The 15680-nt window shown below is 43.4% G+C and overlaps 1 protein-coding gene across 2 annotated transcripts in view; it reads right to left on the bottom strand.

Annotated features, from left to right (window-relative positions):
- Positions 1-15680, bottom strand: part of Dock1 (dedicator of cytokinesis 1) — a 477546-nt gene that overhangs the window by 88677 nt on the left and 373189 nt on the right. For both annotated transcript variants that reach the window (XM_074078054.1, XM_020167338.2), the window contains exons 30-31: positions 7624-7702; positions 3718-3818 (exon numbers count right to left, since the gene is read on the bottom strand). In XM_074078054.1, the coding sequence (XP_073934155.1) occupies positions 3718-3818; positions 7624-7702 (180 nt within the window). The remainder of the gene's footprint in view (positions 1-3717; positions 3819-7623; positions 7703-15680) is intronic.

Here is a 15680-nt window from a genome sequence, read left to right on the forward strand (position 1 = left end):
AGGCATGTAGAGGCCCAATTCATTCTTGAGCCCCTTGTTCTTCCAGAACACAGAGATCCTTTGCAATCATGTGACAGACACATCATTCCAAGGGGGGACACTTTGTGGCTTGCATACTAAAGTTGTCAAGCTGGCTGCCAATCAAAAGTCAACTTTTTAACGTATTATTCTTATTTTCTGAGCCCCAATAATGAGGACGGGGATAGGAGGAGGGAGTGACAGTCAGACTTAGCATTCAGAGGATGTCTCTGTCCTTCTTTCTGAGTCCCGAGCATCAAGGATGTCTGAAGGGTGAGCCTGCTAATTTTCTTATTATGGGCTTTGAGTCTTAGGAGTTATTATTTTGTGGCTCACTGACAAAACTTGCTCTCAATTTGGGTTTGACATAATCAGTTCTCTCTGCGTTATGGACCATTCTTTTACGCTATTCCCATGCACTTTGGGGAATGTCTTTGGAATGGCTATCCTAATTATCCCCAACTTCTGTCACCGGAAGGACAGAGTACTAAACAATAGGGAATGGACAGGCAGGTCTTCTGATACTAGAATATTTCACTGTTTAGAGCCACACTGGCATGAACCAGGCAGAGGTGAGGAGCTGGACGGCTTGGCAGTGAGTAAAGAAAGATAGGCTGAGAAGAGCAGAGGCCACCTGCTCAGAGGAGTCCTAGAATAGCAGATTGGCCCACATGGGCACAGTCCTGAGGCTCGATAAAGGCTTCCCCGTAGACACAGAAAAGCAAGTGAATCATTACCCATCATTACCATCCAGCCACTGGCTCAGGCCCACGGTCAATCTTCATGTCACAAGCCCCTTATGCCCAGCCCCAACCCTCCAGGCCCTGCTATTCCCTGATGTTTGTACAACATGAAACAGCCCTTTGCTTCTAGATCAGGCCAAGCCCTTTGAGGTTCCGTGTCTCTTTCTGGGATGACTGCTGTTTAACTGTTGGCTCTGGTCAGTGAAGGTGATAGACCACTCAACTTCCTTCCCCTCCCAGCCTGAAATCCATGATGCCAGGAGACCTTTGGGCTTCTCAGGCTGGGCCTTGCAGGCCCATCTCCCAGCCATTAGGACCCTAGTTACCACCCCACTTCTGCCACACTCTACTTGTTAGCTTTGCATTTTTGCCTCTCTGCTTCCCCCACTAACCTCTTAATGCTGTCATTATGGCATCTGCTTCTCCTCTCTGTTCCGAGCACTGGGACTGCACAAAGAGTAGGCTCAATCCCTTTTCACTGGATAATTTTAGATGAACGAAAACATACAGTGCCTAGACAGTTTAAGCATTTGGGTAGGAACCCTCAAAATATTTCTTATGCAGGTTTTGATATTTAGAAATAAATTGCAAGTGGACTATGAAGTGTTTAAAGTCTGACAAGAGGCCTGAAGAATGTGACAAGCTCTGGTGGCCCTCTGTGTGGTTTATACTGCATAGTCTCACAAATCAGGTCAGACTTATCTGAGACATGAGCATATTTTGGCTAGCCTCCTCCATTGCCTGTCATTGCGACACAAGGAGCCCATGACCCTGGAGAGGACTCTCAGACTCACAGAGAACCCAAGCCACCCTACAGAGTCATGCAGAGACAACTTCTAAGATGCTTGGGTCTTTCCCTTGGGAAATCCATGAGAACATTTAGAAGGGTAACTCCACAGTCTGTTGCTGCTGCAGTGATAAGAGAAATGCCAATGCCTGATCCAGAGGCCCTGTTGGCTCTGGAAGGAGAGACACCAACTGGCTGTGTTTAAATTTTCTTTGTCTTTGAAGCCTTTTGTTAGGTGGGAAGCAAACATTTTCTCTGGCAACCAAAGTCCTGTGTGGTTAAGGCATTTGCTAACATTGCTTTAGCACACCAGCCTGAGAATGGGCCCAGTGCAGAGCCGCCACCCTGGCCCCTGGGGCCTCTGCATCAAAGTCTTCAGAGGCAGGTTCCATTTTCAACGGACCTCTCTTCTGAGGACACCTCCAAGCATGGGAAGTGCAGGAAGCGGGCTCTGAAGTCAGACACTGTGGGTTTGCATCCCAGCACCACCCCTCAGTGAGCACAGCCTGCACGGCTAAGGATCTCCCCGGAAGGCTAAGTCCTCCTTCTGTGGGATGGATAAAGGGGACCCGTGTTCCAGGGAGTTGGGTAGGCCCTCAGCGAGCTGTACCTGCGGTGGTAAGGGTATGCAGGGGATTTCTGTTAATACAACAGTGGTTTCCACTACTTAGCACGTGAACAGGACAGCAATAAGTCTAGGCATCAGGCTCACTTCCTACTGGCCCTGTGACAGTCACAGGGCAGGGCAGCCTCTAAAAGGTCCAGCCTGGAAGAGTCTGTGGACTAATGTGAGTGATTAAGAACTACGCAGGCTCTGAGGAGATGCACTGCACGAGTAGCCCTGGGTGAGCACCCATTCTGCCCCGCACCGTGCCTGGCTTGGCAGATACATTTCTACTTCTCAACACTGATCACTGTCTACCTCCACAGTTCTTTGACAGCACTCAACCAGACAAGGGAGCCCAGAGAACAGCTGGCCAGGGGCAAGCTGACTTTTAGTTGCAAGGATGCAGATCGAAGTCTTGAAGGTCCCCAAAGCAACACAGATTAAAACCGTGTGCTGGAACATACTTTGCATTTTTCTAGGTGTGACAGCTAGTGACTCGAGCAGTCTGTGCTTTACCTGATCATCTGGAAAGCATGGATGATGAGAGGACTTACGACTGGTCTTGCTTTTTAATGATTATATGTGAAAATGCAAACCAAGTGCTCATAGTACAACTCAGTAAATTATTTGCTGAAGCACATCTTACTCTTTAGAGATAATCTGTTTTCCATTTGCCCTGTAAGGAAGAGAAACACTCAGGGCATAGAGAAAGGCTGAGTGGCTGCTACCTTCTGAGATTCCTTTTGGAATCTCTGACTGAAAGAGCAGTCTAGGGACAGTCAGATATTGCACAAGTAATAGAAACACGATGACCTGGCAATATGGAGGCCATTCCAGAATCTTCTCAAGAGTCATCTGAAAGAGGAACAGGGAGCAGAGAGAAATTAGTGCGACTGAACAGAAAAAGAGGAGGCAGTGCTCAGAGCATCCAGACATTGTGAGGAAACCCAAAAGTGATTTTCTTTCTTGATGCTGGAGCACAGCAGTGCAGGATGCAGACTGGGGTGACAGAGCTGAAGGTGCCTGGCAAGGACCTTGACCCTCATGGAGCTTTGTCAAGGTTGGCTTACAAGGATTCAAGTGTGAGTCCAGTCCATTCAAATTTACCCAGAAGAAGATGGGTAATCTGCTACCAAGAAGGAAGCCATCAGTAGCTCAAACTCCACTATGAGTTGCAGGATAATCCAAACAGTGCCCACAGCTTCCACAATTCTCTCTTTTTAGAATCAAGGTTGGAGAATTAAGCAATAAAGTAAACCACATGTGTAAGGACACCACTGTAGTGCACAGCAAATGTCATTATCTCCAGAAATTCAAATTTTGTGTTGTGCTAACCATCTCGAATTGTACTGACTTTGAACCTACCAAGAAGAATCCTGCAAATTCAGATCTTGATTCACAGGTTAGAAAAGGCAGCACTGGATTCATGATTTAAAACCACCCTTTCATTACACTGTGATTACATCTCAATTTGTACCCAGTTGGCTTAGAGACGACAAGAAAATTACACTAATAGAGCTGGAGGCTCCTGCCCACAATGTCAGAGCTGGACGAGGACTTACTTGTTAAGGATTTTGGCTCTCTTAGCGCTTGAAAAATTCTCCAGTTGCAAGGACTCTTGAGTGAGGAAAGCGACAGCCAGGTGAAAGTAGTTGTTCCACAACTGAAAACCAGAAGAGGGGAGATGCTGAGTTGTTGAACAGCTTACACAGGATCTCAAAAACACTCTGGGACATGTATCTCCTCTCTCTCTCTCTCTCTCTCTCTCTCTCTCTCTCTCTCTATATATATATATGTATGTATGTATGTATAACTTATGAAATGTTTAAAAAACCAGAGAACAGCTATGCAGTCCTGGAGGTATGGTTCACGGCTCAGCATGGAGCTTAAATCCCAGCTCTACAATTCACTAGCGTACCTAATCTAACCTCTCTCTGAGCTTCAGTTTCCTCACTGGTAAAATAGAGATTTCAACAGTATCTACCTCACCTGCTTGCTGGGAGGATCAAAGGACTAAATATATGTAGAGTTGTAGGCAGGGTGGTGTTGAGCCATGTGGTAAGCACTTAACACTTAATAAATGTTAGCTGTTGCTGTTATCATGCTATGGAGCCCCTTACTGAAGGACAGTATAGACTTCCATAATTTATGGTCTCTATTGTTCCAAAATTATGCATCCACTAGACAATTATGGGAAATAGAAACAGATCAAACACTTAGTTCAAGGGCTTATGGACTATATGTGTTTTGACAGGCAATGGTCTATAGGAGAAATCAGTGGATGTTGTTTACTCATTTACAAACCAGGGATAATAAGCAAATGAAATAGCTCTGAAGAGTTATGAAAAAGTATAGTGTCCACATTATCTGTTTTTAATTACCTGGGAAGGACGTGGAAGTTTAAGAGCATTCACCGGATCTGAGAGTGTGTGGTGCTCCCTTTATCCAGCCCTTCTTAGGAACTGCCCTTTTTGTAGTAATGCACCAAGGACTCTGACCGCCTCAGAACTAAATAAGGAGGTGATGTTACCCCATCTCACAGAGGGAGATGGAGACTTGCCCAAGGGTACAGGTGACATTAGAAGCTGAGCAACCCTATGGCACAGTTCATATTCCCACAAAGTGCTTTATTTTTGGCCTGTTTTGTAATTATACATATATAATTATAGTATATATATACATAAATTATAATATATATATATATATATAAAGGTGGCCCAACACCTCCCTCCTATGTCCCTCTTACCACTGACAAAAACCAGCAGCCCCTGTCAATTGCACTCTGAGAATCACAGTCAGCACTACGGCTAGCAAGGGACCCAGGTATGCATGGACCCAGAACACGATTTAACTTATTCCAATATCTTTACAAGTATCAATGGCAACAACACATGGATGCTTCCTTTTAAATGACATCATCACTGATTCTTTATTTCTTCTTTTCATTTATAGGACGAGGACTACTGTGCAGCCAGATGCACTCCTAGGTGGCCCGTGACTCTTGCCACAGCCTTTGCAAACAAGAAGAAACATGCCCATCACACCTGCCACAGGGCAGAGCTCAGAACCTAAAAGCACATGGCTTTCAAGGTGCTCAGGTCCAGTCTGAGAACCCAGGGATCTGTACTCATGAAACAGCAAAAAGCACAGGGATCACTGACTTTCTGGTAAGAAGGGTCCGTCCCCAACAGTAGCCACAATCATAGCATCCAGGAATCTTCCCACCAAGTCAGTCACGAGACCAATATGGATCAAACCAGAAAACTTCTCAGGGACACAAAAAAGAAGACCGATATGAGAAAAATAACACTGCAAAGTATTTCTCTCAAATACTGTAAAATTCCTAGGCTTACAAGTTCAACAGAATTCCAGTTAATATCTAAGCAAAATGGTTTCTTTTTAAATGAAACCCAACTAGCTGATTTTAAACTTCATAGGAAAGAGGAAATGCTCAAAAACAGCTATGATAATCTTATAACAGAAAACTAACAGGGAGGTATTGACCCTACTAATAGCTGAGAATAAAGCTGTAACAAGGAAGCTACTATAGTTACAACACAGTAAACAGAACTGGTGCAGAAGTACATTTGCAGTTATGCTAATGGTGGCATTTCAGATCGCTGGTGAGAGAACCTACTCAAGAATGATGTGGGGGGAAAGTGAAGTTAGACCTGTACCCCTCATACTAGCTCCCAATCCCAGATGGATTAAACACCTGAAAGTTGAGAAAGAAAGCATAAAAAGAGTTTAATTTATAATACTGGGGTAAGAAGACATTTATAAACATAAAACCTAAAATAGCCCTCTCTAGCAAAACATAAAACACAAAACCAAATAGTCATAAAATGAATGACAGAGTTGACAACAAAAAAGTTAAATATTTCTACACGATAAGCTTAAACCCATGACTAGGGTATAGCAAGGATTCCAACTTTTTTTTTTTAAAGACAAATAGCCCAATAGAAAAATGAGCAGAGGAAATGGTCAGACAGTCAATAGTAGACATCCTCATAGCTGGCATGTATTTTCAGCTTAACTAGTCATCAGAAAAATTCTAATGAAAACAAGAATCCACAATTTTCAAGAAAGTAGTAGAGAAGGCTCTAATAAGTGGCTGCCCTCATAAGAGGCTGGTGTGACTCCTTAAGCATTTCAGGTGGGTGTGTGTCACTGTCCATCAAGCTTCAAGTTTCTTGCAGTTTTCCCTGGCATCAACCTACTCTCCACAGTGCATGCACCGAGGGGCTCATATCAGTCCATGGTATCAGGGCTCAGGACAGTGACGAACTAGAAACCTGCAGGCCATCAGAGCAGGGGTGGCTAAGGAGGTGCTGGTACCCTCGTGCTGTGAAATGTGACAGGACTGTAAAACACAGGGAACGAGCCAATTCATGTGAACATCAAAGAGCAAGCACCTAAGTCCACACGCGTGCTCGCGGTGTTGGGAGGAGAGCAGAGCCACAGTTGTAAGTGCCCCGGCAGAGAGGGAATGAGAGTTGTAAAAGGATGTGTGTGGGAGGATCTCATATGTTACTTGATTCCAAGTAAATTTTAAAATTTTAAATTAAAAAAACGTAAAAGAAACAAGGTCGCAGATGCCTCAGAACTTACCTAGCAAACCAAGTATCACAGCTGCTCTAAATTTTCTGAAGGCAATGCAAATGGAAAAAGACACAGTATCTAGTTTTTGTGATCTGGTAGACATTTCTGGATCATCTACTGAGTGGAACATGTTCCTTCTCAATGAATAACCCCACCCAGGAAAACAAACATAGCATTTGCGGGTAGATGCTTCTTTTTCATTTGCAAATTTTAGTAAACTATTGTAAGCAACAATGATGACCAATGAGTTATTATTAGAAACACATCTAGAGTACAAGGACTGAGAGCCACAAATTCCAGACGCAAAGTAAGAAATCATGCCACACACACCACACACACACACCACACGCACACACCACACACCATATTCCACAGACACACACACCATGCACTGAAGAGGTGTTCCTGAAACTGATGGCTGGCTGATGACAACCTTGGGTTTGGGTTTGTGCCACTGCAGGTGGAAACAGTTTTTATAGCAAGTTGAGCTCTGTGAAGCCAACCTGCTTCTCCTCCACTGACCCCTTCTTCCCCACCTTCCGATGATGTGATACTATCTAGGTAGCCAAACAGGCTGAGATGCTGCAGCCTTCCTGTTTTCTTCTCAGAGGGAGAGTCCCGCCTTGTCACTCAGATCCAGTAGCTTCTCTTGGAAACAATTCCATCTCCTAACTTGCTAAATTGAGCAAACACCCTGGAGGCATAATTTTCACTCCTTGGGTTCCAATAGCATATATTACAAATTCCATTTCCACAGCTCAGATGGGACACCAATTAAGATCGAGCATTGAAATACCAACTAGTGGCTCCGACTAGCCATTTGTTTTAACGTGATGATTCCACAAAGGTCCTACCTCTTCCCTTACCTGCAGCTCAAAGTTCGCTTGATCCAGAAACTTCTTGTTCAGCATATCTGCATACTGATTAATCGCTCGCAGGAAGACTCTGAAAGATCAAGAGAAAATTACATAATTACACACTTAGGCTCTGGCACCTTTGTGGGTTTGGCATTTCAATTAGATAGGAACCCAGACTGTCTGGAATGTGAAATCTCCAAGTCCTGTGCAAAGTTGGGTGCTTTTTGCCAACGCAAAGCTCACAGAATTATATGCAGATGTTCTCCAAATTAATCAAGGAAATTAGCAATTGCAAAATGAAGGAAACAGACCAAAATAACAGCTTCTGCAAGTAACATTTGGAAAGTATCACCAAAAATAATCTAATTTTAAAAAAAAGAAAACGTGCAAATAAAATCTTTTAAAGTTGTAGTGTCTTAATGTCATACCCTTAAATTATCTTTGCTCAGCTGGCTTTTTAAAGCTACGAATTTGAAAGCATTCTTTGTACATGAGCCATCAGGATTAGGATGGTTTTGGTGCAACATTACCAAGTGTGGAAGCACGGCTAACTGTAGCAGCATGTGTTTTCCACCCCACACACTAATTTTCATCGCTGTTCACTCGTTAAAAGATAATTTAAAGGCTTTAGTAGATAGCAGAGTGTTTTCACAAGAATCTTAGCAAGGATTTTAATTCCTTGATTCATTGATGACATACTATTTTAAGCACAATTCTAAATACCTTGAATTTATTTTTCTTTGATAAAATTTGCCATTTGGGCTGCTACAAGTACTATCTTTCTCAAGCTTGTTCATTCAGTAGATTTGTTTTATAACCCTTGAAAATATTGACCATAGTAAAGTGTAGTCCAGTTCCTTTGTAAATGGCCCTCTGCCTTTGCACAAGACAAGGATGCAAGAGGAATTAGCACTGGGTCACAGATAATAAACTTAATTACCCTCTCTCTATTTAGACAGCAGGAAGCAGCCAGAGTGTAAGGGAAATCTAGGTTACCTACTGGTAACTCCTGTTCTCTGACAGCATTGTCCCTTTAGCTAAGCGCTCCTGGAGAACTTCTCATGTCCTGCCATCCCAACCTATGAAGGCCAGTAAGCCTGGGAGGAAGGAGGAAGTTTCTCCACCTGAGACTTTCAGAGGTCTCTAGCAGCACCTGCTACCACCACCTCCCACCATCACCTATTGTCACTGCAGTTTCACACTCCTGCAGGCAGCATTTCATTTTATCAGTGGGACACAGGACCCACACAGGTGTGCCTCATGGCCAGTGCTGGACTTTGCTATCTCAGCCACCTAAGAGAACTGCAGACAGAGCTATTTGCATCTTTCCCTGGGGACATTAAAGCATAACCAGAATGAAGAAATAAGTGTTTTAAGTGACTGTTAATGAGAGGCTGTGGAGATCACGGCCTTGTCCATTAACCAAAAGCCAAGACTGGGCAGCAACATCGGTCAACCACAGGACTGCCAGATTTTGCAAATATAGGATGCCCAGTTAAACTTGAAAAATAGCTCTTGTTGCTAAATTCTGTAATTGATTTTTTTAAAAAGCTGAATATAGAGCATCTGGGCTTCTTTATAAACTAATGTAGGACTTGGGACAAATCACAAAACTTGGGACATGCCTTGAAAGTACGGGAGGCCTGGCCACTCAGGTCAGCCCTCTAGTCGGGCTAGAGTTGACCATGGCATGTTCAGTCCTCAGAAGCACAGGTCATGAGGCCAAAGAGAAGATGATTACTCCTTTACCCGTTGGAGCCTTGTCCACCATATGCAAATAGTACTGCATTAACCCAAGTGGCACTGAAACGCAGCTTCCTGTCACTGTAGGGTGGCTCCACATAAAGCACAAGAACACTGAACTTATGACCATAACCAGTGTTTTCCTTTATCTTTAGAACTTGGATGCTCCCTAGAGTACCCTAGGGACCTTATGTGAGCTTTAAGAAGGCACCACCTCCAGCCCTCTATGGTGATAAAACATACATTATTATTACAGGGTAACTATTTTGCCTCCAGATAGCACCTAAAAACAGTTGTAATATGCTGTTTTTAATTAAACTCTTAAATGATTTCAGCTGGTTAAATAAAGATATTTCTCAAAATGACTTTTTGTTTTTTTTAAAAAAACAAAACATGTCAGGCTGAAATAAAATGAAGACTGAACAAAAACTTTTTAATGAACTGTCAACTGAGAAAGCAGTGCTGAAGGATAGATTCTATAATTTAGACTCTATAAATTTTTTAAAAAGCCAGAACAAAAACCAAATAACATAGAATGCGAGTTGTATGAGGAAAGCTAAAGGAAAGATCAAATAAGAATCATAATCAACCCAGTAAACAAAGATCAGATAGAGCTCAGGTTCAATGCATAAGGGTGGTATCATTTGCACAGACCCACCCAGTCCATGCATAAATAATATTCCACAGTTCACAATGGACGGGAATAAAAACTTACTTGTGACCCTGGGTTCATTTGAAGAGAAATTAATTAGCTAACTAGGTAAACAGAAATACAAACAGACACTATTTTAGATAAGAATATCTGTTAGCCACTGTAATTCATAAATTATTTCTAATAAATGTCAAACCGGGATATAAAAAAGAAAATCATATTAGGAGCTTTTGCAGAATGATTTGCTTTCAGTCACAGGAGTGTGAAAAGTACCACAAGCCAATCCACATGTTTGGACAGACACATGGATGTCTTACTGGACTAAAACAAAAGGTTCCCTTCTGCTGGGCTGCACATGACAAGATCACAGTTGGTTTTGGGGGAAGTGATCACAGGGCAGTTAGGGTGCAAATGGGCTTGTCTCTGCTCCCCTGGTGGTCCTATCTGTGTAGGACACGGTCAGAGCTGGCCTGAGAATCAGAAAGGTCCCCCAGACAGCAGGGACTGTCTGCTCATTCAGCCAAGTACTTTCAATACCCATTCAGCACCTGGCACAAATTATGTGCTTCCTATATGATTATCATAGTAATGAACGCATGGATGAGTGAGGGGAGGGATGAGCTGCCCCAGGTCAGGCTCTGGCTCACACTGGAGGAGGGCTCAGGGAAGCTAGAATAGTTTATAGCCTTTGGTTGACCCCGGAGTTCTTGCATTCTAAGTAGATTTTCCATGGCGAGGCTTAGCTCTTTTTAGGTTCCTGTTACCCCAAATTTCTCACTGAGGACTTGGCATCTATGGGTAGGTGTTGTTCCCCTCTCTCCTCAACCTCCAGAACTCATTCCTTCATTTTACTTCTCCTCCCTGGTGCTGTCCCCCGATGGCAAGAATCTTGTCTTTTTGGTATCAGTGTTCTTACCCTCCATGCATTTGACCTCTTAAATGCATCCCTTGCCACTGTGCATATTCTGAAATGCTGGACTGTAAGGAAACCAAAAGTTTGTAACTATACTAACAGATCTCTCTGAGCCAAGGTCCAGGACTTTCTTACAGCTGAACAAAATAAGAACACCACCCCCATCATCACCAGCAGCTTGATCCAGCGGCGAGGAGGGGTTCTCCTCTGGAAGTCTAAGTTTTTCTCCACCCCTCCCATTCAGCACTGCAGTGTCTGAGGTTCAGAATGCATGTGTAGAGGCCAGGAGCAACTCAAGGAATGTGAGAAAGATGCGTGCAAGAGAAGGGAACATGGAAAGAGGAGCAGACCAGGCAGGCACTACTTCTACTCTTCCAGAAAAGTCAGGGACTTTAGGGGAAGACATCAATCATCCTCTGAACCAAACAAGTTAGGTCTTACTCTGAGCCAGGACAATTAGGTGACATCTGAAAACCAAAGCTAATGGTGTGAGAAGTAGACGCATTCATGGATGCTGTTCCAAATGGTCAGAATGATTAAAGAAAAGGGTAAGCCTGCATTTAATAGAGTTCTTTTCCATCATTTTTAATCTATGGAAGAATTTACTTATAATCTGAAAATTCAGAAGATAAAACCATACACACAGATAAATAATGCAGACAGAGTCAGAGGCAAATCATGTCACCCTAAAAAGATTCCATATGCCATCTGGTCAAGAAGCCTGTAAGTTTTATTTCTAATGATCTAATGGAAAGTAACAATCCTCCCTGTTCTTGGGAACCTATTCCTATCTTCAGGGAGAAAGAAGCCAATTCTTCATCAAACCTGTCAGAATACCACCTTTAAAAAAAAAAATATTGGGGTTAATGGAAATGGAGACAGCTCATCCCCAAGTCCATAGAATCGAAGAAAACAACCAAACCTCAAGCTCTCCTAACTTTTTCTCTTCCATCCTGGAATTCAACCCTGGTGAACACCCACTAGAACAGCATTCTGTTGCATACTGTCAGTGCCAAATGAGTTTAACTGTAATTGTCACATTTATACATTAGTATGGTTGAAGTCTTAATCCAGTTGTATCTACAACTTTACATCCATGTAAATATTTAGCTATGCAAATTTCAGAAAGTTGCTCAATACCACAAAGAAATAATGAGACTGTCAGGTGAAAGATTTGTTAATTAGCTAAGTGTCACCATTCCACAATATGTACATATATTGTAACATCATATTGTACCCTGTAAAGATATATGATTATTATTTGTTAATTTAAAATGAAGTTAAAAATGCTACAAAATGCTACAGCAGAAAGAAAAAGTTGCTCAAGTCTTTGAGATTTGCATCCTTTCCACCAATGGGTGAAAACAGAAAGCTGTGGCCCCTCTGAGATCCATGGAACTTGGAACCTTTGGGTTTTATTCTGTTCTTAGGTTTGAGATTGAAGGTGAGAAAGATATGACTACATGATACCAAGTCATCAAACACCATGACTGCCACTGACACTTTATAAAATCTTAAGTCACATTTGGGGAAAATAGAAGACATGCCCCATGATTACGTCTACAGAACACATAGGCACATGGGCTGGGTGTGGCCCTTAGATGACCTGGCAGTGCCATGCCTGCAGGAAGCACCTGAAAGTTCCAAACATCATGTCAAAAAAGGATGTCAAAAAAGTCTGGCCTTTTGGCCCAGGTGCCCACTTTGTCCTTGCACAAAAGGGTCAGTGGATGCTTGGGCTCCAACAAGAGAGCATCCTGCAAGGCCACCTATTGGGATGTGATGTGTGGAGCAATTCAAGCCGCATAGGCCTAAGTAATTACTTGTTAATTGAGAAGAAGGGAACTTAGCAAGTGGAAAGTAATCAGAAACCAATTTAACTATTACAAGCTCCTGGCACAATCACAGGCTCTAAAATGACTTTATTCTGACAGAGCCTCAGGCGTTTCTAACATCTTTGTTACCCAGTGTTCACTGCCAATAAAATTCAAGATGAGGTGCCTTATTACTAAAGAGGGAAAAATATGGAGTAAGGCAGTGAACTTCCAGCAAAATACAAAGCTGCACGTCTCAAATTGTGATGCTGTGGGGTTTTGTTTTCTTTTAAAATTCCTTCTCTAAACTTACTTTAAGTTACATAATTAGATTGTACAGTTCAATATGAGAGCATTTAAATACTTCTGGCATTAAAACAAGCTGCTTAGAGGAAAAATTGCATCCTTTAACAAAACGTTTTGCCTAAAATGGATGGAACAAAGGAGACAAATTAAAAGTGACAGATTCCATTCCTGTAGGACAGTAAGTCAAGGAATAATAGCTGGATATTTGCCTTAAAGTGATTACCACATACTTTGGGAATGCTGGGGAGAAGAGGCAACTTCAGGTGAAGCGACAGGAGCGATACAGAGCACTCATCTCAATTGAACAGGAGGCAGAGATAATGAATGTTTTATTTCAGCTGATCACTGTTCCTGCACAGACCACACTTGGTGGCTCTTTGCTCAAGTCAATAACTGCATATGATCAGCAGTGTCCTGTCATGTGACCTGAACAGAGAAATGGTCCTGGGCAGGAGGAGTGCCTTCTAAGAAAGCACCCCAGGGTGGGAGGGGTAAAGTGACGCACAGAACCTAGGGGACCTGCTTCACGTCTCTAGACCGATGTCACTAGAACTTCCTGGGGATGAGACTAGATAGGTCAGCTGGGACCAGATTGTAAGTGCCCAGGAATGCAGGGTCAAGTCTGGACATACTTGTGAGCAGACAATAGGGGAGAGACACCTGTGGGCAGACGCTTTGAAGCCAAAGTCCCAATCCTCACTATTTCCTGTCTGCACGAGCTCACGTTTCTTTTTTCCACTATTTCTTAATTTCTTTTTCAAGTCAATCCATCAAGTTTTTCACTGGAACCCAACTTGCCCTGAGCCTTCTCCCTGCTGGCCCTGGAGGAGGCAAGCTGGGTTGTGATGCCCACAAGAAAACACAGAAGTCCCAGGAGGGCCTTCTCCAGACTCCGATCGTATGGCCTCCATCGGGGTCCAGGATCAGATCTCTGGGCCTTCGCCTACTTGTCTGGCTCCTGCTAAATAAGGTGGCATGCAGGGTTCACACATTGTCCCAGTCCCCGCAGACGCAGCACTCCCAGGTAAGGAATCAGCATGGGCTGAAAGTGGCCATTTTGAGAGTGGCCATATCCCACCACAGATCTCTGCTCTTCCACAAGGCCACCCCTGCCTCCTGCTGCTTTGCTATTCAGCATGCAGAGGCATCTCCCCATTGCCAGGCGCCATTCTTGACTTCTTACAAACAGTGTTATTTAATGCTTGCAGGTCTCATGACGCATGAATCAGCTGAGACTTTACACAAGAGGATGCTGAGGCTCAGAGGGGTGCCTCACCATCCCTCACATGTCCTGATTGCAGGCCTAGACCAAGGGAAGCCATCATGCATCTCACTGCCTTCCTCGGATGGCCAGCCAAGTAAATCCCTGCAAAATAGTTTTGCTTTCATGGGTGTAAAGGATAATTTCCGACATAAATCAAAGCAGAGAGCATGATAAGAAAACCTTCACTCAACAATTAGTGCACGCTGTCCATAATTTTTCATAAGTACCCTCAGCTCTTGCCCCTCCCATATTGGTATTTTTTGAGTTCTTAGAGTCCTTTTAGGTTTCCAACAAAACTGAGTGAGAAGTACAGAATTTCCCTGTACTCTCTGACCCTTGCACGTTCAACCTTCCCCTTCAACATCACCCATAAGAGTGTACATTTTGGACAACTGACGAACCTACCTTGATACCCAGATGCAAGTTAACATTAGGGTTCACTCTTGGTGGTGTACATTCTATGTTTTTGACAAATGTATAATGACAGTTATTCCCTATTATATTATAGTATCATAAAAAGTATTTTCTGCCCTAAAATATCCTCAGTGGTGCACCTGTTCATCCTCCTCCTAGCCCCTGGCAACCACAACTCTTGTCATTGTCTTCACATGTTCCACCTTTTCTGGAACGTCTCATAGTTTAAGTCACAAGGCCAAAGCTCTCCTGGTGGAACTTTGCCTCAAATACTGGCAGTAACAGTGTTTCTCATCCTACAAAGCAGGGCTCACCAACCCTGCTTTGCCTATTGCAAGTTCATGGATTTAGCAGCAACTTGAGTAGCAGGGATAACAGTTTCCAAGACAAACATATCCATAAGGCCCCCAAGCAAACCCAAAGAAGGGCGCCATCTCTATGTTAGTAGGAGGAGGGGTGTGTACCCTGCCTCTAAGAATCAACCATGGCAAACAAAGAAGTGTCCTGGCTCACACAGCGATCCCTCTACCAGCACCCCAGAGCCCACCAATCAGGGTTCCCTGCCCAGGCTCCTTCTGCTATTCCCCTGATCTCTAATCAGAAGATTTGACCACCATGAACAGATACCACATGGGATGGCTGGAGACCAAGATGGCAGGGAGGGGCTGACTGCTCCTTGGGCCCAGGCACATTCCCTAGAAGAACTGCTTATCAGGGCGTAAGTGTGCTATCCTCTGACATTGGAGTATTTCTCAAGTTCCAGATATGGCATGAATGGGGTAATGGTGGGAACAGAGGGCTAAACTGTTTCTGTTCCAGGCAATGAAACATTTTGGAAATAAACACTGGTGATGACCACACAACACAGGGGATGTAAAAATGCCACTGAGCTGTACTCTTGTAAATGGTTAAATGGCAAATTTTATGGTAATAAAAAATAAAAATATGGGAAGGAAAGGA

Source organism: Castor canadensis, chromosome 7, assembly GCF_047511655.1.
Source record: "Castor canadensis chromosome 7, mCasCan1.hap1v2, whole genome shotgun sequence".
NCBI classification, from domain to species: Eukaryota; Metazoa; Chordata; class Mammalia; order Rodentia; family Castoridae; genus Castor; species Castor canadensis.